Source organism: Ambystoma mexicanum, chromosome 6p (assembly GCF_040938575.1).
Source record: "Ambystoma mexicanum isolate Mex_15411 chromosome 6p, UKY_AmexF1_1, whole genome shotgun sequence".
NCBI lineage: Eukaryota > Metazoa > Chordata > Amphibia > Caudata > Ambystomatidae > Ambystoma > Ambystoma mexicanum.
Genome location: NC_090935.1, coordinates 967,341,084 through 967,368,013, shown reverse-complemented (window position 1 = coordinate 967,368,013; position 26,930 = coordinate 967,341,084). Strand labels below are relative to the sequence as shown.

General features: G+C 47.1%; 1 protein-coding gene across 1 annotated transcript in view; it reads right to left on the bottom strand.

The window, feature by feature from the left end:
* The window catches only part of SNX2 (sorting nexin 2), a 625,746-nt gene that overhangs the window by 254,902 nt on the left and 343,914 nt on the right, over positions 1–26,930 (bottom strand). Inside the window, exon 8 of the mRNA XM_069625578.1 lies at positions 9,587–9,662. Coding sequence (XP_069481679.1) covers positions 9,587–9,662 — 76 coding nt within the window. The remainder of the gene's footprint in view (positions 1–9,586; positions 9,663–26,930) is intronic.

Here is a 26,930-nt window from a genome sequence, read left to right as displayed (position 1 = left end):
CCGTGTTATAATTTACAAAACAACTCTGTGAATCATTGGGCTTTGGTATGCAGTTAATAGTTCATTTGGGGGACGTGGGCAGGGGTTCATACAGGAAGGTTATCAACACCATATTTTATATGCTAGGGGTTAGATGCCAGGTCGGGGTCTGTTCAATTGGGATGATTCCTGTTATTTTCCAGACTTGAACCACGAGTCAGGTCACTTCGGGGACAGTGATGTACTGCAGAAGGTGAATGATAGTGTTTGTTCTGATACTCGTTCGTTTCTGGTTGCCCGTGGGAACGGGCCTTCAGGGGATCTGCCATGAGGTGGAGGCGCAGGGGGGAGTGCATGGCTCCCTGTGCACAGTGACCGGGGGCCAAGCTGCAGCTTTCGCAGGCAGGCTGTTTCATTGGAGTTTTAGTTGCTTCTATCTAAAATGGAGTCTTGAAGCTTTCAAAATGGAGTCCATGGTATGTTACAGTACAATTCGATTGGCCCTGTGTGTCGATCAGCAGCCACACTGCCACCTGAGCACAGGTGTATGGGGGACCTCTGACGAGCCACGAACCTCACGCAGGTGGGGCGTGTCAGGGAGGGGGTCCTATGGACCTATTCTCCCATACATTTCCCATACAAGTAACGAATACTGTAACTCGCCCAACCTGTGGCGCTCTCTCATTCGCAACAGCCTCATCCCATGCTGGTGTGCCTTTTATTGGCATCCAGGCTCTACACACCCCCGAAGGCCCCCCCCCCTCCTAGCATATTCATCTGGTGTGCAGGTCATATATATATACATCCCCCATCTCCTTCCAAGTCCACCCATACCTCTGTGTACCACTCACGTTCTTGGGGCTCCTTTATTGTGGTGTGATATAACCTATCTGTGTCCATAGCTGACCTTTAATAGAGGTTTGCAGGGCTGGTTCGACCTCCTCAAAGCAATTAGCCATATAGTCTTCACCCCCCAAAACTTCCACACCTTCGGTGATGTTACTGGTTTCATCTTTGAGGGGCCAGCTTGTTAATGTCTATATGGATTGTTGTAACCATTTCTTCCTCCTGTTACTTTTTTTCATAATCTCTGATGAATTTTTAGTCCGTACCAGCAATGCCATTGTGGAGTTTAGAGGTAGGCTGTTCATGGCCTGGAGGGTATGCGACAGGTTATCTGTGGTAACCCCTACTACCCGCTGCAGGCGTTTCTTCCTTCGCCTTTCTTTTCGAGCAGGATTGGGTAATGGCGAGGGAAGCGGCGGTTCCATAGTGTCAGGGATGGTGATAGCTACATTCTCCCTTGAAAGATCTCTAAGCAATACAGTTGTTCCTGCGTTGTCAGCTAATTGGACTGGCTTGTGACCATCAAGCTCCGCAGATCTGGGGAGGAACAGGTAGCCGATTTATAACATCTTGCTTTGAAAGGTCCTTGTGTATACGTCCATACAGTTTTAGCAACATCTTTACAGCAAAATGCAATATTTCATTATTGTCAAGGACCAGAGATTGTACAGTCTTCTGAGGAGTCAAGTATTCTACTCATTAATTTCAACCACCTGAACACGATCTGTTTGATGCAACGTGTCGAAGCATAAGTTCGGAGACCCCGGAAGATATTGCTGGGAATCCAGAAGGTGGTTGATTGCAGGGTTGTACTGTTCGTGTTTAAGCAGAAATTATTTTCAGCCCCCAACTCATTTAAACTTCTAACTGACAGCGGTAGCAGAGAGGCATTTTGAACAGAATAACAGGTCCAGGAGGGAATTATCAATGTCCCACAAGGAGTTTGTCATGTTTACCAACCTTGAGGTCTCTGCGGTAGTGGGAAAGTCTGTCTGGGTAGATACTATGATAACTTTCGGCTGCATTTTAACACTTTCGCCTTCAGGACGAAAGTAGGTTGTTATTTTAGTTGGTTTGTCATGCAGAAGTGGAGGAAACCTCAGCATCGCCTTCTGAATGGGCCTGCTAGTGTGTATTAGGTAAAGCACTTTTATAGTCATTAGTTTTCCTATTTGGTTTTTTACTAATTGTAGATTTTTGACTTGAACATAACTTTTCCTGGCATTTGGACCCAGGTACAAGTGCTGTACTACTGGTTCAGAACCTAGTTCAGAATCACAGAACACTGATCATGTCAGTGCAATAGAATAGCAGAGAACGGTCTTGCCTCAATCACCTACAAACCTCTTCACAAAAAGAGGGGCACGCTTGTCCCATCACCAGGCAGTGCCAAACAGTTAAGCAGCCAACTATCAACTGGGTTTTATTGTTATAATCATCTTCAACCCAGGACTACCAATCCGGCCACGTGAAAAAGCGCTAAAATACAAAGACAAACTAGCCCAACATGCTGGTCAATGAACAAAAAAAAGAAAAACAGGGTGTAAAGGGTCACAGAACTGATTAACAAATGGCCTCATGCTCACCTAAGGCCGACGTGAAAGCTGCCCCTCAAGCCCCCCAGCCCCCACCTCACCCCCAGGCCCTCCACCTGGTTGAACGGTGACACTTTGTTCTGGCTTGTCGCAAACAGATCCACTCCCAGAACATGGGATGCAGAGACAAAGGATTGATCTCCCACTCGTGATTGGTTATGGTTTAGCCTGCTGAGGAGGTCCACCTCCTCATTCAGAATTCCGGCCAGATAGACTGTCCCAAGAAATATATTGTATGCCAGAGCCCATTCCCAGATTGATAAAGCCAGATGACATAGTGGAGGGAACCCTGTACCCTTTGCTTGTTTATATAGCACATTGCGGTTGAGCTGTCAGGTTGGATCAGGACCGTTGTATTGCAGATGTTCGGCAGGAATATGTGTGGCACATAAAAGATTGTTCACAGTTCTGATGCATGCATGTGCCGTCTTTTCTTGGGTGGACTACAGTCCGTGGGCTTTTAGGATCCCCAAGGTGGCTCCCCACCTGCCGAGGGATGAGCCCGTTATGACTTATGTTGGAGGCTCATTGACCGGACCCTCCCCCCACCCACACCCCCGTAGCAGGTTCCTCTGCTCTGCCCACCACTGTAGGTCCTGACATAGAAATGCAGGAATCGCAATGCCCTGCAATTGTTGGCATGTGGCTTGCAAACACGAGCTGCTGATGAGTGTTGCAGGCATCTCATCTTCAATCTGCCATGAGGAACACAGAGGACAAACGCAGCTTTTAGAGCCAACAACCTCTGGTGCCACCATGCATAGTAGTTTCCCTGCAAGGAATACATGTGAATATCTGCCATACCCTGGGACAAGGGGAAAATATTACCCAGCTTCGAGTCCCACACAAAACCACAAAACCCAGGAAAAGTAGGTTTCTGAGCCAGGATCAGTGAGCACTTGCTGAAGGTGACTTAGAACATTAGGTCAAACGGGGTAGCCAACAGGGTGTTCGCATCTGAAGCCTCCAGGTTAGGGGATTCCCGGACAAGCCAGTCGGCCAGGTAGGGGTATACATGGATCCCCCTGAGCCATAACAAAATGGCCAAAAGCTCATAAGCTTGCTGAACACTGTTGGCGATGCATGGAAGCCAAATGTCAGGCACCGATACTGGTACCTGGCAATAGAGAATCTCAGGAACTTCCGGTGTGGTTCCCATATAAGATTCAGGTAGGTGTCCATTAGATCCACAGTGCAGAACTAATTGTTACTTTGAACTGAGCTCAGCATTTGAGCTGGTGTAATTCTCTTGAAACTCATTGAGACCGAGGTTGAACAAAGATCCAGGAACACCCGCAGGGCAGCCTGGTTCTTTTTGGGGATCGAGAAGATTCTCGAATAGAACCCTAAACCTTGCTCGTTGGAGGGAGGGAAGGAACAGGTTCTATAGTCTGCTGATTGCTTGGAAAAGGAGAGCAGAGCGGAACCATCTGTATCAAGAGGGGAGACAGGAAAGAGGAGGAAGACGTACTGAATCCTGTGGAGATTACTGATCCAATCCAGGGATCCTGTGAGATGATCAGATGCAATGACAGCCTTCAGCTGACCGGTGTGCAGTGGCCCCAATCCACTTCATCAGTGCTTTTTCGGATTGTGAGCGTAGTCCCAGAGCGGCTGACTAAGAACCCTTTGGAGGTGGGTCTTGACAGATTCTGTCTGTGGACATTAGGGGAGCGGATGCTGTTTTTTGCCTGCCTACCTTGGTAGCCCCTAAAACTGCCAAAGGAATTCTGTCTGAAGTCTTTGGCAAAGGAGGCCTGTTGAAAGGGCTGCTGGCTAGTCTTTGTGAGGACTGCCAATGATCCGGCTGTCTGCGTGGAAGTCTTGCGCTTATTGAGCTCCTCATCTGTAGAGGAGGGGAACAGATCTTGGCTGTCAAAGGGTAGATCGATAATGCATTCCTGAACCTCGCGTGTACATTTGGTGATGTGTATCCAAGCTACTCTTCGCATGTCTGCACCAACCTCCATTCTCCAACTAGCTGTATTGATATTAAGAAGAGATGACTCAAGCACATCCTGAACGACTGTTGTAGCGTCCGCCAGACCAGGCTTGTCGCTTGTCCAGTAGCAGTTATGGCAAGAAATCAGCCAACTCTCAAATTACCCGCTGCTAGCAGGGCGTCAGCATTGGCTTGTCTTAGGCAGAGAGATGCATAAGAGTAAACATTCTTCCCATAAACCACAAGGAGCTTCCTTGCTCAAGAGGGCCGTAGACACTGTGGCACCAGAGTCTGAAGGTTTAGTGAACAACGCCACCACAAATGACTGAGGCTGGGGTTGCGAGGCTAGACAAATCCTTTCTGACAGAAGGGGCTGGTACCTGTCCTCCAGCTTTTGGTTGGTCGGCTGAAGGGATTGAGGCTTCTCCCACATCCTCAAGGCCTCCGTAAGGACATCTTTCTGTAACAGCACCTGCTTGAGGAGCAGAGGGTAAGTACCTCTGAAAACAAAGTGCCTCTGGCTGGGGTTGTTCCAGCTGGGGCATGCCCAGGAAGTCGGCCAAGCATATCATTCTTTCATGGAAGGCCTTGACGGAGCGAGGGACCTCCGCCTCCTCTGTGTCGGTATCAGAATTCGTGTCTTGTGTGTCGCGAACAACCATGTCGTTTCTGGCAGGGGCTCCCTCCTTCGGCTTCTCTGATGGGGAAGTGACAGCTTTTGGAGGCTCCAATGTTGGCTTTGGCTGAAGCAGCATCCCCAGTGGATGCGGGATCAGGCTCAGATGTGGCAGAGCCGGAGCCCATGTGCCTAAAGGCAACAGACAGCAAAGGTAGAAACATTGCTGCTGGCAGACAAGGCGCGCAAGACAATATAGGTTGAGGCATGAGCTCACATATCAGCACTTTGAAATATTCTGCCATCGTCCATGATCTTAAGATAGTCTGGAGCTTATTAAAAAAAACTTTCCTTTGGCACAGTCGTCGCAGATGATGAAGTTGTGGGGGTCCAAGTTTGGGTGATCATGCGAGGTGCAGGCATCCTATTGAGTGGTGCGGCAGGGACTAGAACAGTTGCTGTGGTTGATAATCCCACAAGGACGAATGAGAAGCAGGGTAAACAGACTAAGCCGTGCCGAAATCCATGCGATTCACGGTACATATGACACACCTGAGACAGTTTGCGGCAGACGATTGGCGACGCATGTCCCTTGGAGGTGGGTTTAGCTGCCAGCTCACCCGGGGACGAAGATGTGGGGGACCACTATGTTGTCCGTTTCTCCTGTGGGCCCAGAGTGGTCCTTGGCCCCAGATATTTCCCACCGAGAGGGCACCATTTTCTGGAGTCTGCAATCTAATTTAAGACTCTGAAGAATGGTCGTGGCCCTCTGCCATCTTAGGGCAGAGGAAATGGTCTGTTTTGGTAGGGACACAAGAGCAACTGTCTGCCAACGTGGCACCCTGAGGCAAAGGTCTGATGACTCTTGGACTCGAGCCCTGTGACAGGAACTCCTGGAGTCTCAGACCAACATCGGGAACGTGCCACTGCACTCTCAGTGGTTGTACTGCCTGTAGCTTCCACTCCCTCAGGTGGTTGCCTGGTACCAGACCCCCTAAGACTGCTTGACCCAGCAGTCAGTAGCTTTTCCAATAAGCCCCAAAGAGCCCTCAGCCAGCTATAGGCCTTAGAGCCTGTGACCTGTGGATCGGTTCTAGCATTTACGGCCTCAGGAGTAACCCCAGTAACTTTAGTAGGGTCCAACGGGCCTCCCCCCAGCCCAAAACAGTCCCTGGAGACGAAGTGCCTTGGCTGGGTGCCTGAAAACAAATAGAACTAACCTGCGCAGGGTGTGAAGATCTGACCTTTCTGAGCACCCATGAAGTCCTTAATACATCGTGAGGAGTCTCTCACAAGAGGTGTTGCCACCGACTCGCTGGCATAGCAATGCACAGGAGCAGAGTGCTGCACAGGAATCCCCAATGGTGGGAAGGGCCCAAACACCTCAGGCAGAGGAGGCTATGGGTGTTCGATGAAGGGAGCTTCCTGACACAACAGGGGCAGGAACGGAAACCAATTATCACTGGCATACGCGGGTTTGACAATGATGTAGGCTAGCGTGCAGCAATAGACAAACAATTGTGGAATGTAGCAAAAAAAATACATCTCAGCAGGTGTGAGGCATCCAGTCCCATCGAGCAGTAAAAAGGACTGGTGAACGAGGCATATGGGCTGAGTCATTATAGGCGGGCACACCCTGTGTGCTTCATTGAAAGGGGAGGTTTTTATTTTGCTGCAAATAAATGCCTGGTCCAATTACCATGGAAAGTGGTATCCCATAAGTATGAAGAAAAGGAGACGGGACGCAAGAGTACTATTGCAATGGGGTTTGCCAAAAATGAGCACTCGGAGGCCGATTTATCAGTACAAGGGCGTTTAATTTTCCAATACACACAGATTCTTCTTCTTCCCCAACGTTTTTCTCCTCCCTAGCCCAGGCTTCTGTATCGGATATTAATTCTATGGATCAGTGACCCCCCCCCTACTGTCTGTTCGTCTGATTTAGGATATGATGGTCTACTTAAAGGCAGGCTAACTAATTCACTAGGGGCCTTCTAGCGTCCCCTCTCCTAAACCTGATTAGTTTTCTTAAGGAAGTTCGAGGTGGTGCCTCCGTTCACACAGTTCCACTGACTCATCACCCACGCACAGACTCACCTGACCACCCCCTACACTGGATCCCCAAGATGTTCTCCTCCCACCACACTTCTGTCTCTCTTACCTCCGCACTTAGATGTTATCTCTCTATGCTTCTGAACTACTACTACTACTACTACTACTCCCTATTACTCTGCTACTTCCCCTGATGTTGCCATTCTCCCTCCTTACTACTCCACCTCATCACCACCATCTCTCTGCTACTACCACCACCTCTTCACTACGCCTACTCCACTATCACCACTCCTCTACTCTTCTACTACCTCCACTTCAACTGCCTCTCTGCTGCTACCACCACTTCTCTAATACTACTGCTTCTCCTCTATACTCCTTTACCACTATACTACGACTACCTCCCATTCCCATGACACTACTCCTGTAACCGCTACCACTACCGCCTCCTCTATACTCCTCTACCACCACAACCGAGCAGAACCTATCCACATACCACTCGCTGAACTAACATCCGCACTCTCCTCTTCTGGTCCTACGGAATTCGTCCTCCACCTCCTGTCCTCACCCAACTACAAAGCAGACTAAATTGTTCCCCACTTGCGTCTTAAAGAGCCCCACCCACCTACAAGGATTGGCCAGCTCTACCTGTCTATTAAATAAACCAACAATTTGTTCTTTTAAAATAAATACTGTGCCTTGCAATTTTTCATGGACTTAACGAATAGATGCCAAATGATAATTGCACTCAGTAGGCTCTGAAAGTATGTTTTATGTGCGCTTTTCTACTTGGAAGTGGATACCTTTGTTATAGTACTTGGGCGCTGTACGAGTGGTCTGTGTGGTGGATGGCATGTTGGGGATGGGGTTGACATGGGACAAAAATAAGAAAAAAGATAAAAAGAAGGTACACAAAGAAAAAAAATTGTAAAAACACAAATGAGTAAAAAGAAATTTAAAAAGGCTAATAAAAGAATGAGACATCACAGCAGCAAATTCATAAGGATTTGTTGGATGCATCGTTCAGCCTTTCTTGACACCAAAGCACTGCATCAATAGTATTACTGCAGAGAAATATTACTGTGTAAGACTGATCAAACTAATTTATGGATTTCCACATACAAAGAAGAAAAACAGTTACCATTAACAAGTTGCCAAACGCCATGGTTCATACCTAAACGGTGAGGACTACAAAGCTTCTATTACAAGAATGACAAAAAACCTTTTAGTAGTAAAACGATTCTCAGTCCCGCGAAAGCCTGTTCGATTTAAGCAGGAAGCAAGTAAGCAGAGGAGCCCTCATTATTAACATTCCGTACCTTTGGTGTAAGCACGGAAGCAAAAAAGCAATTACTATAATTAACAGTATTTGCAAGAAGCTTATAGTCAATATCTGTACACCTGTCACGAAGGATAACAAGTTGTCTCTTCCACAGGGGTCATGGGTAATTTTCACTGTGGGACGCAGTTTCAAACAATGGAATAGGTTAGCCTTACAACTAGAGACGACAGCTGATTTAGAGTGTACATCCTTTCTGCTCCAGACCAGTGGTGGGAGCTCAGTGGCAACAGACCAGACATGCTGCAGAACAGAGTTCCTTTTGACTGCAGACTTCAGTTATCAGTGCTCTGGTCTCCCCATCTAACCCGACTGTCTTGGCAGCCTCTGTTTCAATGTGGCTTAAAGTCTGCTCTCTGAATCAAGGAAATTACACAATCTTTCAAAATGCTCCAAACATAAGGTGAAAGGAACAGCAGAAGTTAGTTAATTTCTCACTATCTAAAGCTGGACAATATTATCGAAGTGATGACCATTGCAGGGAGGAGGAAGTGGACATGACCTTCGCGCCATGCAACACTCACCCCCCCCCCTTTGCCTAGAATTGTTTCGATTCACAAATTTCCAAACACATAACCAATTTCAATGCTTGAGACTACATGTAAATCTGGTGTTTTTAAACTAGTATTTGTTACATAGTAACTATTACTTAAAATAGCAGAGAGAGAAGAATCCTTAACAGAAAAGGGCGATGGAGAGGACTGCAGGTCCTTCGACCCATAGGGTTGCAGGCCAGTGAAGAGTAACCAACATTTGAAGAGCAGAATATAGAAAGATACATCAGGAAGGCCAGACAAAAATACAAGTACAAACTCAAACGCAAGTCGAAGTGGGGGCATTATAAAAAAACAACCAATGAAAAGGGGGTTGGAGGGAATAGAAATACTGACACCCAGAGAAAAACATGAGACTAAAAACATTACAAAAAAGGGGGAAGGATATCGGAGCAGGGAGGTAAAAAGCTACTCGAGCATAATCCTGCAAAGGTAAATACACATAATTGACAAGGTAGGTTAAGTGCAATTATCCAATTTATGATAGCAGTAAAATGTCACATCGGTCAAGTAGTACAACTTTAAAAGTTCGTGAACAATATCTTAAAACCCAATCTTGATAATGAAGTGTTTAATGGCACAAAAATCTTTCCAAGTAGAAGTTCATATGGCACAATCACAGCCAAATATTTACTACAGGCAATCGACTGTATAAAGAACACCTACCTCCGAGCTTTCTAAGAACTGTCTCAAATCAGGATCCTGCAACAACGTTGGATGCTTCACAGTGCGCTGCAGATACCTATGGTAGAACACGATGATCATTAGCAATAATGGCAAAGCAATACAAGGACCTAAAAATCCACACAAAAAAGATTAAACAATCAATAATTTGCACAAGGATTTTGTTTTCACCAATCTTCAAGTTTAGAAGATGCTGGCAGCACAGAGGAAAGTTGGTTGAGTTGCTGAAATAATAGTACTTGGGGATAATGAAACATTGGGTTTTGACAAGTAACATCCAAAGCTATACTTTGCTACTGATTTCACTTCCCATGCCACACATGGGCTGTGCATCTCACTGCTCCTTTTTCATTTTGCAACTGTTTTGAACATTTGTGTAGCTCAGAAGTGGGTTGGAGAGCCTGTCCTGTTTTTCTCCTTTAAAAAAAAAATGTGATCAAGGATAACAGGTAGCATGGGTAGGTGCAGCTTAGCCAGCTTTGAATGCAGGCTTATGCCTGTGTAAATAGAGCCTTTGTTTAGAACAAGCTGACTGGCTGGCCCTGGGGGCCAACATAGGCTTAGGGATATTGCAAACAGTATAGCCTGCAAGACCCGCCAATAGAAGCTATTTGTACCCTTGGACAAGCTGCGTTTGACAGAGCAGCCTTGAGGTTAAACGTGCAGAGAGGTGCTGGAGGAGCGGTGAAAGGCGGGACAGTGGAAGCACAGGGAACAAGCTATGTGACTGACAGAACCAAGTCAAGCAGCGGGACAGAAAGATGTCAGGTGTAATGGTCAAGAGCAATGTGGACCCTATGTACTGCGGTGTGTTGATGTTGCTGAATATTGCAGTTCAGTCAATCAGGAAATGCCACGTCACTGTCCAGAGTAATATTCTTTCATAGCTACAACAGTTCTGGTAGGCATGCAATATGGCGAACATCCGGCCTCTGATGGTGAAAATGCACTGCATGGTGGCATGGGAAGCAAAGGGGTGGCCAGAGAACGCCACAAAAGACTGAAAGATAAAAATCCCTCTCAAGGTCACAATAGCCGCATGTTTATGGTTACTTGTACAGACACATGCTTACCCATCAGGTGACCACCAGGCAGAACGGAAAAAGAGAGCTACATAGATTAAGCAAATTACAGGTAAAGGGAGCTAGGAGTGATAGAGGATAAGGCGGTGATCGGGGCCAAGTTCTCCGACTTTGGATCTTCAGGTTCTTTAAATGGCTTGGTGAGCCCTGGCTTAAATGTCATGGCTGGAAAGCACATGGTGCTCTGTGGTTTCCCTTCCCTACAACAGTCCACTGTCTTTGCATGTTAATAGAGTCCTCACAGCCAACAAATGGTGCAACGCATGATCCATTCATTTGGAGGTGCAGGCCACTTAAAGTGCCTGTGGCACTTAGGCCAGGCGTGGTAAGCCAGAAGTAGTACTCGGACCAGAGGATACTAATTTCAGTGATTTATTTAACTTTAACAAATAACACTTCTCTATCCCTATTGCTAGAGGGAATTTCCTGCCTAACAAACTAAACTAAGATGCTCGTTGTTAGTCAAAAAGAAAAATAGTCCTCTGTCCAAACCTATCTGTTAGCTGCCCCTACCACTTACAATGCAACAGGAAAGACGAATACCCTGTACTGATGGGTTTCTTAAGAAAGCCTCTCCAGGTATTGCAGTGGGTCTTTCTGTGGAGGTAATTCAAGTAAATTGGCTCACAGTTAAGCATCCACACACAATTCTTGCTGATTACCAAAAGCTTTTCACAATACCACAAACACAAAAAGTCTTAAGTTCCTGGAAAAACAAAATGTCTGGAGGGTTATAGCCTTTATCCTTCTCCTCCACTTATCTGGGTTCTTTACTGCATTCAATCTTGGACGCCTCTATGCTTCCCACTTGTACTTTCTTTGTTCGAATGGGATACCTTAATGTAATCTTACTACTAGTGCTTGTATATGCTTCGATTCACATGCTCTGCATAGTACGACATCTAGTGGTAGTCGCAGAGTATTGCAATATTTTTTTTCGAAACTCAAAAACTGACGTTGACAGGGCGTGTTAGTTATACTATCCCTAGTGTGACGTGTACTGTACATGAGGTTGCATGAAGTGTTGCATGAGTACAGATGTGATAAAGCATAAACAGTGATATCCCTGAAAAACATCTATGCGCCTTCTACTCCAGAAGTGGAGGAATGGTGGGTGCATGTAAATCTAAGCAGATTCAAGCACCAGAAAAATGATTACGGTGAATCATGTATCCCTTCTGGACCTTGCGGATCTGCTTAGATCACATGCTCTGCATAGATTAACGAGCAGTGTCTGCAGAAGGAGGTGGGAAGTGAGAAGGTACAGAGGCAAAGATGTTTTAGGACCGATTGGCCCACCTGTGAATCTACTTTAGAGTGTGTGTCAATGCAATAATGCTGTGTGAACGTATGCTGGAACTCCATGTAGCAACTCTGCAAATGGCGTCTAGAGGGACATTTGCAATGAAAGCTAAGGTAGCTCCTGTACCTCTGGTAGAGTGAGCACTGGGAGGTGAAAAGTAAGACTTTCTTGGATAGGGAATAGCAGAGCTGTATGTACTGGACTATTGATCTGGAGATGGCATTCTTTGCTATGTGATCGCCTTCTCTTCCAGGCCCCATGGAAACAAAGAGTTGGTCCGTTTTCCTTAGAGGTTTAGTTTTGTTCACATAGTACAAGACAACCCACCGTACATCAAGTGTATGGAGGCTTCTTTCTGCTGAGTTAGATGGATTTTGAAAGAAGGTAGGATGTTCTATGGATTAACATGGAACTTTGAAATGAACTTAGGTGAGTACCTAGGATGCGTTCTGAGGATAACCTTGTCCTTGTGTATTATGAAGAAAGGGTCTTATATGGACAAATCCTGTAGCTCACTGACTCGTCTTATAGAGGTGATAGCTACTAGGAATGCAGTTTTGTAAGTCAGATGTTTTAGGCTGGCCTTGTGCATAGGCTCAAAGGGTGGGCCCCATGAGCTTGGAGAGCACAACATTAAGATCCCTACCTGGAGGCGGGTTGGAAATTGGGGGGTATAGCCGCTTTACCCCTTCCATGAAAGCTTTAAGACAGGAACTTTCCACCAGGACACTTAGTTTTGTGAAGTGGTGTAAGCTGACAGGGCCGCCAGATGCACTTTGATTGAGTTAAATATTAGGCCGGAGTCTAGTAGGTAAAGCATGTAATGTCGAATGTTAGCTGGGGAACAGTCTGTTGGGTTGATGTTTGTGACGTGCACCATATAACACATCTCTTCCACTTATTAAAATAGCAGTGTCCGGTGTTGGGTTTTCGTGCCTCTTTTAGGATATCCATACACCTTTGTGGAAGATTCAAGTGGCCAAATTCTAGGACTTCAGGAGCCAAGCTGCCAAGTTCATAGATTGAGGGCGCAGATGGAGAGATGCTCCCTTGAGTTGTGTTAGCATGTTGTACGGGCACAGGAGCTTAATTGGGTCGCACATCATCCGTTTAAGCAGATGTGGAAACCAAGGGTGTCTCGCCCACATCGGAGCTACCCGGATTAGAGTCATTTGTTTGTGGTGCATCCTGTGCACTATTCTACTCAGAAGTGGTGTCGAGGGGGTGGGGGAGGGTGTGTGGAAAGCCTAAGCAAATTTCCCTCATCACTTCATCCACAGGGTGTTCCCCTTGTACCCTGGTTAGGGAGACCTGGACGCAAAGTCTAGGCATTGTGCGTTTAGGCTTGTGGCGAACAAGTCTAATGGGGGTGACCCCATTGCGAGAATATTCTATATCATCTGTTGAGTTGCCACTCATGTTCTTATGGTAGAGGGTATCTGCTCAGAGTGTCTGCCAGAGAATTGAGTTGCCCTGGAACATGTTGAGAGGTTAGGAACAGGTTCGGCTGGAGTGCCGACTTCCATATTTTTTGGGATAGCTTGGACAGACTTTGACAGCGTGTGCCTTCTTGCTTGCTTAGGTAGATAATGGCAGTGGTGCTGTCTGTGAGGATCTGCACTGTTTGACCTGCAAGATGTTGCTGAAAGGCCTGAAGAGCCTTGAGAACTGCCAAGAGTTTTAGCAATTTGATGCGTCTTTGGGCAGTAGCATGTTTTCACTGGCCGTGAAGGAAGTGAGCCTCCCCCATCCGGCGAGTGAGGAGTCTGTAGTTTGCATCGCCTGTGCTGATGGAAAGCAAAAGGGTTTTCACTTAGCAGGTTGTCCCTGGACCACCACCAAAGTGCCTGTACTAGGGTTAGCGAAACAACCACTAGATTGACCCACTGAACGCTTGCCTTGGGCACTTTTTTTGCTAACCATTCCTGCATTGGGCGCATGCGCAGGCACGCATGTGGAACCAAGTGAATGCATGAGGCCATCATCCCGAGCAAGTACATGTTTTGCGCAGTTATCTGGCGACCAACTTTGTAGTGCGGTACTTGCAACAGTATGTTTTGTACTCTCTCATTTGAGGGGAAAGCCAGCTCCTCTGTCTTGAGAATAGCCCTTACAAATTGTTATATTTGGCTGGAAACTAGGCTTGATTTCTTTACGTTGATGGAGAAGCCCAGATTGAAAAGAAGGTCTATTGTCATTCGAGTCTTTTGTTTGCAAATTTGAGGAGATTCCACAGTAATTAGCCTGTTGTCCAGATAAGGAAGTACGGGGATGGACTTTCTGTGTAGGTGTGCTGCCACTACTGTGAGTACCTTTGTGAATACTCTTGGTGCTGAGGCGATGCCGAAGGGGAGTACCTTGAACTGGTAGTAGACTCCTACTTCAAATGAAATTGGCAATGTATACAATTAGCAAAGTATAATACTTTCCAGCTTAAAAACATATCACAATGCAAATGTGGGAACTTTTATTTTAAAGTAAAAACATTTGTTTACAGTTTTTATAACGTTTTGTTGTATGTAGCTACTGAACTTAAGAAACGTATAATAAAACAGTTTATTTGCAGATTCAGAAATATAGATTTAAAATATGCAGTTTTATCATACTTTATGAAAGTGATCTTTTTATATATATTAATACTTAAACTTAAAATTATGTAAACTTGCGATTCCTGAATTTTCCAGGCATGTAGCAACATTTATTTCTCTTACCGCAATGATTGTACCACATTTTAAAGTAGCCTAAAAAGGAGTTTAATTCTGCATCAATAGGGGGTAAAGTTGGAAGTGTCACTGAATCAACAAACCCGATTTTATTTTTAATTTTGAAAAAGGTACATGTTCCTTTACTTTTGTCAATGTATAGTTTGGTGTGTTCTTTTTGTCATACTTTAACTCCTTAAGTACTAAGCACTAGTATGTTTGTCCTTTTTGCCACAGACCTGATTAAAAGCTCAGTAGTTAAGGGGTTAAATATAAGTAACATGCATAAAATACATGAAAGGAACATCCAAGATTCAGCAGCTGAGAACCTTCTGCATTTTGTTTTGCTGTATCCATATTATGTGGCTGCGATAAAGCAGACGATCATCCCAATATTGAAGAGAAAAATGTATGATGTCATTCTGCGTTGATCTTCCTTCTACAAGCAGAGCCACTTTACGTTGCTTGGGCATTTCTATCTTATTTGAGGAGGGCCTGGAGTGCAAGAAAACATTGCTTGGATAATGCCATTTGAACTGTTTGCCTGATAGCAGCGATCGCTCTGGTAGAATGGGCTCTCGTACGGCCAATCAGGGGTCGGTTCACCAACCGGTGACAATGAGTGATGCAGCCGGAGAGCCACCTGGAGATGGAAGCCTTGGACAATGCCTTCCCATGGTTCACAGGACCAAAGTTTACAAAAAGCTGAGAAGTCTTCCTGAAAACTCTTTGTGCGGGCCACAAACCTTCAGCGCTCGAGCCAAATCCAGCAAGTGCAAAGTCCTTTCAGACGGTGACGAAGCGTCGGAAAAAACACAGGCAACACCAAGGGTTTGTTGAGAGGAAATTCCGACTGAACCTTGGGCATAAAGGAGGGCTGCGTCCGCAGCACCACCTTCATCTTGTGGAAAGTCAAGTAGGGCCAATTACAGGACAGGGCCAGGATCACACCCACTCTCCTGGCAGAGGTGATGGTCACGAGGAATGCTGTCTTCCAAGAAAGCAACGAGCGGAGCTTGATGAAGGGGGTCCCCATGGGACTAGTCGGCACCACGTTGAGTTCCTATGCTGGGGCAGGTGCCTTTACCGGAGGTAACTATCGGAACAGTACTTCAACAAACTCCTTCACAAGACCATCCTGGAGATTTGGTGTAGCGGGAGATAGCCACCAGATGCACTTTGATAGTGGCATGAGCCAGCCCTGATTTAGCCAATGACAAGTACAGAAGGACTTGGGGGGTCTAGGCCCCCCAGAGGGTTAATCTTCTGCGACCAGCACCAAGTCACAAAACGCTTCCATTTGTGCCTGTAGCACTTAAGAGTCGACGAGGCAGCGGCCCTGGCAAGGATCTCCCTGCAGTCTGCCGCCAGCTCGTACCTCCCGAACTCTAACGCTGCAGGAGCCAGGCCTTCAGGTTCAGCGATACTGGGTCGTGGTGCAGGATCACACCTCCTTCCCTGGCAAGCAGATCCGCATCCACTGGTAGCTTGACTGGAGGTGCCGCTGACATGCTGAGAAGGTCCGGGTACCAGATCTGCCTCGGCCACGCTGGTGCGTCGAGGATCATCCAGCACGATACTGTCTAAGTTGACTGATGACTCGTAGTAGTAGAGGTAACGGAGGGAAAATGTACAGGAACAGGCCTTCCCACGGGAAGGAGAATGCGTCCCCCATGGTCCCCAGCTGGGGGAACCTGCTGGAAAACCTCTGGCACTTGGTGTTCATCGCCGTCACAAATAGATCGATCTAGGGTCTGCCCCACCAGAGGAAGAGGCAGTCAACTTGATCCTGCCGAAGCTCCCACTTGTGGCAAGAGCGCAGCTCCCTGCTGAGAGTCAGCGACTGTGTTCTTTACTCCTGCGAGGTGAAATGGAACGAGAAACATCCCCTGGACGATGGCACAGTGCCACAGCTCCTGTGCCTCTCTGGAGAGCGCTGAAGACCTGGTGCCTCCCTGCCTCCTGATCTAAAACATTGTGGTGTATTGTCTGTGAAGACCCTCAGCACCTTGACCTTGAGAGACAGAAGAAATTACTTGAGGGCCCAAAACCCTGCTCGAAGCTCCAGAACATGGATGTGGAGCCCCTTCTCCTATGGTGCCACAGGCCTCTGGCATGGAGTCATCCGGTGTGGTCTCCCCAGCCCTCCAGGGAAGCCTCCGTCATGACAGTCTCCCGATACAGGGGGTTCTGGAAGTCTGTGCCCCCTGCAAGGTTGGAGCGCACACCCCACCACCATTTTGCTCGATGGAACTCCTTGTCGAGAATAATCATTGAAGACTTTGAAGCTCCCAGACACCTGGATCCAACGGGAGTCCAGGATTTCCTGGAGTGGTCGCATCCGCAACCTGCAAAGCCTGATCAGGTAGCTACAAGATAACATCATGCCGAGCGGTGTCTTGATGGTCTTCACTGTGCCGATCTTCAGTGCCAACAGCCGTTGCACTTTGCCCAAGATGGCCGGTAGCCTCTCCTCCGAGGGGGTCGTCAGGCAAGACACTGTGTTGAGCCTGGCCCCCAGGAATAGCACATCCTCCGATGGAGTCAAACAGGACGTTGCATAGTTAACTGAGAACCCCAGATCTGTCAGCAGCCGGACGGTCCTCTTTGTGTGAATGACAGCGATGTCCCTTGCCTTAGCCCAGATGAGCCAGTCGTCGAGGTACGGGTACACATGTATTCCCTATAGGCGCAAATGGGGCGCCACCGGAGCCAGGCACTTTGTCAAGACTCTGGGTGCCGACTTCAGTTCGAAAGGGAGAGTCTTGAACTGGTAGTGCTTCCCTTGTATGACGAAGTGCAGGAACTTGCAATGTTTTTCATGAATGGGGAAGTGGGAGTACGCGTCCTCTAGATCCAATGACGACAGGAAGTCTCCCTCCGCAGTTGGCAGAGCATGTGCTGCAATGTGACCATCCTGAATTTTTGTGACTTGTACTTGTTGAGTCGTCGTAGATCGAGAATGGGTCTCCAGCCCCCAGTCTTCTTTCTTACTAGAAAGCATCTTGAGTAAACTCTGGAGCCCCGGATTCGCTTCAGAATCAGTTCTATTGGCCCTTTTTTTTTTTAACATGGCTAGAACCTCCAGTAGCAGCTGAGGGATGTGTTGTTCCTGCCGGGCCACCAGTGGTATTCGCGGACACGCTGAAATGCCAAAGTGTTTTTGTGGGTGAGAACGTCCAGCACCCATCTATCAGTGGAGATGTTTTACCATACGCTGGCGAAGTCGCCAGCTGGCCTCCCATTGAGGTGCATGGGTGGGGGCCTAACGTCTTGGCCGGTTCAGTCCTGCTTGGAGGCCGGCGTACCACCTTGGTAGCCCCGACGACGACAGCAGCCACCTGCAAGTGCATTGGAGCAACCCCTGTAGGCTTCCCGGGGCGTGAAACGGGAGAGCTGGTGTTAAGAGGAGGAGGATCTGCTGCTGAAACCCTTGTGAAGATCTGCCAGACTTCCCTCCAGAGGAACGAAAGGACGGACGGTGTTGCAGCATGCCCAGGGCACGAGCCATCTCAGCGGCGGTCTTGATGGCCTGAAGAGATTCATCAATGGCTTTTCTGAAGAGATTGTCTCAGTCGAACGGCATATCCAAGACCCTCGTCTGGACCTCCTGCTTAAAGTTGGTGGCCTTCAGCCAGCCACGACGACGGAGTCAAAGCCAGTTGCCCATCTGGCAGAATCCTGTTTCTGCAATGTCCAGGGCCATGGTAATGGCGTGGTCCGATGGCACCTCGCCTTCCTGAAGGATCTCCATCACCTCGCCCTGGTTGTCCTTGGGGAGGAAATCCAGGATCAGAGCCATCTTGTACCAAAACTCCCAGTCGTTCCTGGTCAGGATAGCTAGAGCGCTGGCCGCATTGACTGTCGTTGCTGCCAAGTAGATGACCTTCCTACCCACGTTGTCCAACTTCTTCCCTTTGCTGTCTGGGGGAACGGAGGCTGAAGACGACGGGTTGGACGACTTCTTCCTCGCAGCAGCCGAGAACACAGAGTCCGGTGATGGCAGATGCAGACTCCAGGACCGGGTATTTCTTTTCAAGCTGGTCCCTTTTCCCCCGAGCAGAGGCGGGGTTCTTCAGCAGTGCCAGCCCTCGTCCCAGACGTCATCCAGGAGGGGGCACTGCCAAAATGGCATTTTTTGCCTCTCAGCGTTGATATAGGAAGCCCTCCTTCTTAGTCTCCTCTCGTGTCAGCAGGAAGAGTTCCGATGCTCGTGCGATCATTGAGTGGAAGGAAACCACTTAATCGGGGGGGTGGGGGAGCCCTTGGCGGCAGAGATGCCGTCATCATTGGTGTCAGACGTCGCTGTGTCCGTCCCTCATATCCCTGGGGGTGGGGGGCGGGGGATATCGGCAGTTGGAGAAGAGGTGTAGGGTGTCTCTACTTTTTCTTTGGCGGTGGTAGCCTTGGTGTCAACTGAGTCATCTTCACTGAAGAGCTAGAGCAATGGCTGGAGATTGAGGCCGCTGGAGATGACGAACATGCCCTGGCCGAGACCAGTTTGCGCGGCAACCCCCAACTGAACCGGACTTGCAGTGCTTGTCCTTGTCTTGGACCCCCACGGATGGAGCGCCCTCAAAGGACTTAGAAGCACACTCTGGCTGGCTGGATCCAGAAGAGGCATGCCCCTGTGAACGACACGGGGCAGGGGCCTTGGATTTGAGCCACGCTGCCAGCCTGCTGTGCCGATCCTTCATTGTGCGCTTGGTAAAGTCATGACAGATCTCAGTCTTCCCCCTTGTGCGTCAGGTGAAGCCAATAAAAGACACTGGGAATGCTTGTCCTCCATAAAAATATTCTGCAAACCACAGTTGTTGCTGAGCTTGAAGATGGAACCATGTCATCCTTCTCCTCCTACATGATCCGGCGTGCGGTCTAGGCCCGATTGCCTTCTGGAAACTTCAAAGAAGAAACAGTCGATGATTTTGCCCTTGAGGGACGATGAAAGAAGCCGAAAAACGGATCCCCGTTAGTCAGATGATGAAACGATAAAGCACACAGGCTCGAACAAAAATAGGATTTTCCTAGCAAAAAAGCGCAAAAAAAACGCAGAAAGCTCTATGAGCGAAACACGAGAACTCTGAACACTTGGACATGTGACAAAAATCTGAAGATGGCTGCCAGAGGATGGGCTTAGGGAGAGGGCAGTCATTGGCTGGGGGCAGTATGACCAATAGCTCAGTGATTGGTTTATAGGAGAAAGACCATTTATAAACAAAAGTGAAACTTTTTCCCTTTACCCAGGATTCCCAGCCTGACGGGGAATATTCATGAGCATGTGAATCCATGCCAGACAGCATGCTGGAGTAAGAGAAATTCTGAGGGGAAGGGAAGGGGGGTGCTTTGCTCCACGGCGGGTGGAGATGGCGCCCTCCAGCCATGAGAAGGCTCAGAGCGGCAGTATTACTGTATGTTATTGCCCCTGCTCCGAGCCTCTTCTCTCAATAGGGTTTCCCCACGATAGACTTGTTCCATACAAGCGAAAACAAGCAATGCCCAGACTTTGTATCCAGGTTCCCCAGCCAGACTCCAAGGGGAACGCCCTTTGGATGAACTGCCAGGGAAATTTGCTTACGCTTCTCCCCCCCACACTCACCTGGTGCGGGTGCTATTCCGAAGGGTAGAACTTTGAATTCCTAGTGCTGATTTGCTATCTTGAACCGCAAGAATCTTCTGTGCGCTGGGAACATTGAAATATGAAAAAAGCATCTTTCATATCCATTGTCTCCATGTAATCCCCCCCTTTTTAACAGAGGGATTACTTCTTGTAGCGTAGTCATGCAGAATTTTTGTGGCTTGACATAGGTGTTTGCAGGGCGCAGGTCTAGTACTGTGCGCATTGTTACATCTTTTTTGGCACAAGGAAGTAGGTTGAATAAATACCCTTGTTTACCTGGTTTGCCGGGACAATTTCGATGGCGTCCTTTTGGAGCAGCGTTGCAATTTCCTCAAGAAGGATGCGTTCTTTCTTCGAGTGCGCTCTTTTGGCATGGGGGATGGTTCCGGGGTCGCTCGATTAGCTTTGCACAATAACCGCCCACTATTCCCTGCCATTCTGGGGTTAAGTTTGAAATACGCCCTCCTACTGGAGAGGCATGGGAGGGCACCTGAACCAGGTAGTCACTGTTTTGGAGGTGTGACTCCACCTCTAGACGAGGATGACCGCCCCTGGCCGCGGGAACGGCGCTGTCCCCTCTGGTAACCTTGTGAGTCCTGGCCTTGATTGTTACCCCAGGATGCTCCCTGATTCTGACTGTAGCCTGATCCCCTTTGTGAATTCTGTCCACGAAAGTGACGAAAATTACTTTTATTGCCTCTCTGGTCAGTGGGCTTATTGGTTACCTGGCCCAGCGACTTTAGTGTGTCGTATTCCTCCTTAGCAGTTTTCAAGGCGTCTTCAGCGCCCTTTCCAAAGAGGACGCTGGGATCAATAGGAACATTAAGAAGCGTAGCCTGCGTCTCTTGCTTGAAGCCAGACTGGCGAAGCCAGGCATGCCGTTTAATAATTGTTCTTTCTTCAATAATTCTGCCCGCATTGTCATCAGCGCACAGATTACTTTAGAATGCAGCTTGAAACTGCCCTGCCTTATGCAGCTACCAGGGCCAATTGTGTCTTAAGTGTTTCAGGAGCGGACAATAATGAAGCCGACACCTGATCTCACTTATGGCAGTTATAACTCGCCAGAAGTGTGGTATAATTAGCGATTCTCACTTGAAAGGCAGCCAAAGAGGCCACTTTCCACCCCATCGTGTACAGCTTCTTACTCTCCTTGTCCGGAGGTGCCTCAGAAGAGACTGGGGGTGTTACTGATCTTTTCCTTGTTGTTACTACAAGAGAGTCCGGTTTGAGCTGTCCCCTAATAGAGAGGGTCTGAAGGAGCAGGGCGGAAGAGCTTCTCGATGTGAGGATTAACTGCCCTCGTCTGCTTAGGTGTTTCCAGAGTGGGCTGTATCCTCTGCTGGATAGACTGCAGGATGGGAACGAACTTTGTGACAGCTTTCTTATCCCCTAAAATGTTGTCAAAGTCTTTGTCTTGTTGAGTTTATTGCATTTGTATTTGCAAGTGCTCAGCTGCCTTGATGAGCATGTCGTTCTGTAGTGGCTGGTTTTCTATAGGCAAATCCGCCACTGGAGGATCCTGGGTGATGGGAGAGTCAATGTTCTACATGTCTTGCTGTTCATCATTCTCACCATAGTATGGATCTGCGGCCTCTTGAGTAACAGAGGTCCTCAGTGTCTGAATCTGGATCATACAGGTCAATGAGTGGATGACCCTGCTGGAATGGACTAGAGAGGTATCTGGATGAGACCTTTTGGAAAGGGGCTGGAGAAGCAGTGGCATCTGCAGGGGCCTGAGAACTAGAGGCAGCTGTTGTGGGTGGGGTGGTTAGAACGCTTTGGAATAGACATAGGGTCTAGTGAGTGAATCTGATCTTGAGGTGTGACTGGGACCGGAGTAGGAGGCTGATTCTAATCCTTTCCCTTTGGATGAGAGTACCTTTCTCTGGATGGTGAATGGGACCTTTCCTTATGAGGGGTCTTTGAAAGGTGTTTCTTGGGCTCCTTCCCTTTCATTAGGCCTTTCGGGGCATGTTTTTTGACTAGATGGGCTAGGCCCGATTGTTTCAAAATGTTCACCGATTTCGACAGGGCACGTCGAACTTTGGCCGTTTAGTGACACCTGAGAGAGCTGAGGAGATCAGCAAAAACAGCCAGGCCGAATACTGTAAAGGAGATGCAACAGTTTTTGGGACCCTGCAATTATTGCAGGGCACAGGTCTTTGACTAAAGCACATATGTGAGGTTGCTTTTGGAAGAACTGAAAGAAGTGAAGAAAGACAGGAGGGATTTAGCATAGACAAGTAAGATAATAAATGCATTTGAGGAGTTGAAAAGAGCAATCGGCGCAGCTCCCGTGTTAGGGATCCCAGATTATAATGAAGACTTTTTTCTGTTCTCCCATTCAAATGAAGTTGTGATGACGGCTGTCCACACACAGAAAATGTCATAGTTGCACAAACCAATGGCATTTTGCAGTGGGATCTTCGATCCAGTAATTAGAGGCCATTTTCCATGTGAACAAGCATTGGCTCTGCAGCCTGCGCAATTGAGAAATCATTGACCATTTTGATAGGCTGTTCACTAACATTATATGTGCCATACTTGAGAACATTGTCAACCCAGAGAGCATTGAGTTACAAGGTCATCACTTCGAATCAGTCGATGAAAATTGTTAGGTGTCACACAGTGAACCCAGCAAGGTTCATAGCTGAACCACTAGAAGAGGGAGATTATGTACATGGCTATAGTACCTATACCGATTTTCAAGATTTGCCTCGTGTCAAGGAAAACACCCTTAGAGGGGGCGTGAGTCTCTTCGTTGATGGGTCGACAATCGACCAGAGAAGTGGATTATGACAGTGGGACAGTAGTAGTGAAGGCAATAGACAATGGAAAGTTTGAAATTGTAAAGAGCGCAAGATTGCCATCAGTGCAACCAGCAGAGTTGGTAGTCATGATTTTAGCGCTTGTAGAGCATGAGGATGAGACGGTGACAGTGTAATCCGATTCTGCCTATGTGACAACAGTACATTCAGGGCTGTCACGTTGGAAAAGGAGGGGCTTCAGGCACACAGACAGCACACCAGTACAGCATGTACCACTGTTACAGACTATTAAAAGTACTTGCAGTAGCGGTGGTCAAATGCGCAGTTTTTACTTGAGGCAGAGAATTTCTTGCCACAGCGAAGCTGCAGATGTAGATGAAAAAAGGATAGCATATTTCCCCAGAGATATTCGAGATTACAATGGCCTCAAACAAATATACATGCACACGCAATATGGTGATGACAGAACTATTTAACACATTACCCATAACACAGATGCACCCTGCAAGAGGAACAGGAATTATGGTAAATGCGGGGGTGTTAATTATTCAGCCAACCCCCCTCCCGAGCTAGTGTGGCAACAGGATCGCACAGGGAAATCAGTCATGCCTGTTGAGCTGCTCACAGTAGCACTGGAGCAGCTCCATTATCCAGCACACATCACCAAAGAAGGCCTTGTAGCCTCGATTTCAGATGACTGGTTTGTTCCAAATCTTAAAGGAGCATGTGATGCATTTTATTATATACTGCATAACATGTCAGAAGTTTACTGCTAGTCATACACTGAGAATGGTGAGATGTGCAATACCCTGTCCTACTGGACCTTTTCAGCATTTGCATATTGATTATGTAGATATGCTCGAAACTGTAATGGCTATCGTAGTTGTATGCCCTTTTTCCCACCGGATCGAACAAGGTCGATTCACACACCCAGATGCCATATCGGCTGCAAAATTCCTCATATGAGAGGTATTTCCAAGATTGGGCATGTGCAAAGTGCTACACTCTGATAATGGACCCCATTTTGTAAACAAAGTGTTTGAGCACATAACATCACTACATGGAATAAAACACAAATTCTCATCTACCTACCACCTGCAAGCAAACAGATTTCTGAGCACCTCAATGGCCTCTTGAAGGAACGCACTGCAAAAATAAAAGACACCATGCATAAGAGCTGGCTGCATTGCCTTCCCCAGGCACTTTTTGCCTTATGTTATCAGCCAGGTTCTGACCAACACCTGACACCTCATGAGCTGGTGACAGGACGCAGAATGACTGCCCCCAATTGCACCTCCCACACAGGGTCAAATTGAAGCAGAGAATTAAACTACTGTACTTGGAAGAGAAATGCACGACTATTTGATGGATATGACTAAATCTCTGAAATCTATCTTCAAACAGGTGAAGGTGAGACAGGGGGTTCAAAAGTCACAGAAAACACTAATGGACAAATTGATAGAGAAGTTACTATAGCCCCTTCAATTAAATCCAGGCAACAAGGTCCTGCGCAGTAACTTTGTGCGCCACTGGCATAAACCTAGATTTGAGGGACCATTCATAGAAGCAGCAAGCTCATCCGCTGCAAGGGTAGAAGGAAAGAAAACCTGGCTCCACTTAAGTGACATCTAGATGTATCGTTGTGATGTCTTTACCCCCCCTGTCCAATGATCCAGCAGTCGAGGGTAAAGAAGGATAAAGACCCCAGACGCAGTAGATGAGCCAAACAGCAGCAAGAGGAGCAGCAGCAAGAACACCGCATTTCTTTTGATATAAAAGAACATTTCTCCAACATTCTTCAAAAACACATTCTTGTTGGAAAACTCCCCACTCCCGGTTCCCAAAGGGGTTTTCACAAATATTGAGGGCATTCTTCACGGGGTAGTTTGTCCCTGAAGGAAAGGGTGTACAATGCAAGAGGTTGTCCCCACACATTTCAGAAGGTATGGGGAGGTGGGTGAGGAAAGGCTGAATCTTTTGCTGTGTCCCCCCCCACCCCCTGTCTTCCCGTGAGGTGATGTGTTACCCCACTGGACCCCCCTGATCTTTATTGTCCAATCAAGCACTGACCTTTGTTTTGTTTTTGGAAATGTTTTCACTTACAAAAAAAAAAAAAAAAGAAAAAGGGTATATTTAAAAAAAATAAACGCTTTAACACAGAGCGTGGTCTTTCCTAGTTCAAGAGAAACATCAAATGTTCCCCATAGTGATCCGATTTTCTTCCCTGAACACATGCCTTTTAAGGAGCTTGGAACATTTGTTTTGTTTAATCTGAAAACATTATTCTAGAAAGAAATTTCCTCTCACTTTTACCTAGGTTTTTCTGGTGAACCCTTATCCTTTTAAGAAACTAAAGAAATGCCCTCTGGCAGAACAATGTATCCGTTAGATGTTATCAGATATTCTCTTTTAGTGCCTAGGAGAACATATGCACAAATATCTTGAAAAGGCAGATGCATTAGCTATCTTCATTATAGCATCTTATTTTGTTGGTTGTATTTCACTGCAGTGAAAGAGCTAGTCATGAACAGTATAACCAGAATATCACAGGTATAACAACTGAAAGAATGGAAAGTACAATCTTACCTGAATCATTCCCTGAAGCAAGCAAAATAAGTAAAATATTAAAAACAAGTGTGCCACATGGCAGTAGCCACTTGAGCAAGTATTTTGATAATTCCCTCCACGATATCAATAACATGTAGTACAAACACATGAGCAAAGTGGGGAGGCAGACGTCTGATGAGAGCTGCTTTGTCTTCTCCCTCATCCCGTATGCCACGAGTGCCGATAGAGTATTCATTTGAACAGAAGTACCAACAAACGTAGCACATTGCTTGACACATCTTGCACTATGCATGATATAAAGACAATTGCAGGGACAAACTGCTTCCATAGAGTGGGTAACGAAGGCGAGCTCTCCACAGGAGGATAGTTTCATACAACAAATGCCCATGATGATCAGTGCTAAATAAGACAATGAAATACATTTTGTCAGATCAAAATAGCGGCGAGATTAGAATAGAAGAGCAAACTGCTGCAGTGCAATGATACACGAGGAAAGGAGATACAAGGTTGCTGGGAAAGAGGCCAGCTGCAAATAAACGGAAGTTTACTTACCACTGCGGAGTGTGTTGAGGGACTGATAGGATGTAAAGAATGAGTAGTGCTAGAGCAAACTGAGGAATAAAGAGTGCCTTGAAGAATGGCCTAAATATACAAAACTGCTCACTGAGGTAGAAGATGAGGGAGGACCAGTACCCAGCAATACCAGTGAAAAATGCTACCCTGTGCTTCAAAAATAAAGGCTTGGTGAAAGTTGGAATGAACACAGGATGTAGACAAGTGTTCGATGTGCCAGGCATGAAAGTAGGCACGGCTGTATTAATGGGCCACTATTGGGCTTGTGGTTCAAAGGCCTATATGCAACTTCCGCCAAATTGGGGAGGGCACTGCTCCATAGTAATAATAATTTCACCAGCTCTGGTGGTGCCCCATCGTGAGGTGCTGATTGGAGATTTCACCCGATATGTCAGAAATAAAAGGTCCATTTACCCTGTAAAGCATCCCAAGGGAAAACGATTTTTCAGTAGCATCAATAGAGGCCTCTGACGACATACCTGATGAACAAACTGTTCGGCAGAGCAGCAATTCCCTTTACCTCCCATCTTGCCCCTGGATGGCAAACAATGGTAAATGCCAAGTGGTTGCAGGTAACAAGATGTGAGCTGTTGGCAACAATAAATGAAACTATATAAAAGCGTTCAATACAATCAGGGAGGAATTGAGAGCAGGAAGGCTAATGACCCTCCCAAATAGATAAGACCTAGATTTGATAACGGCCATGGAGG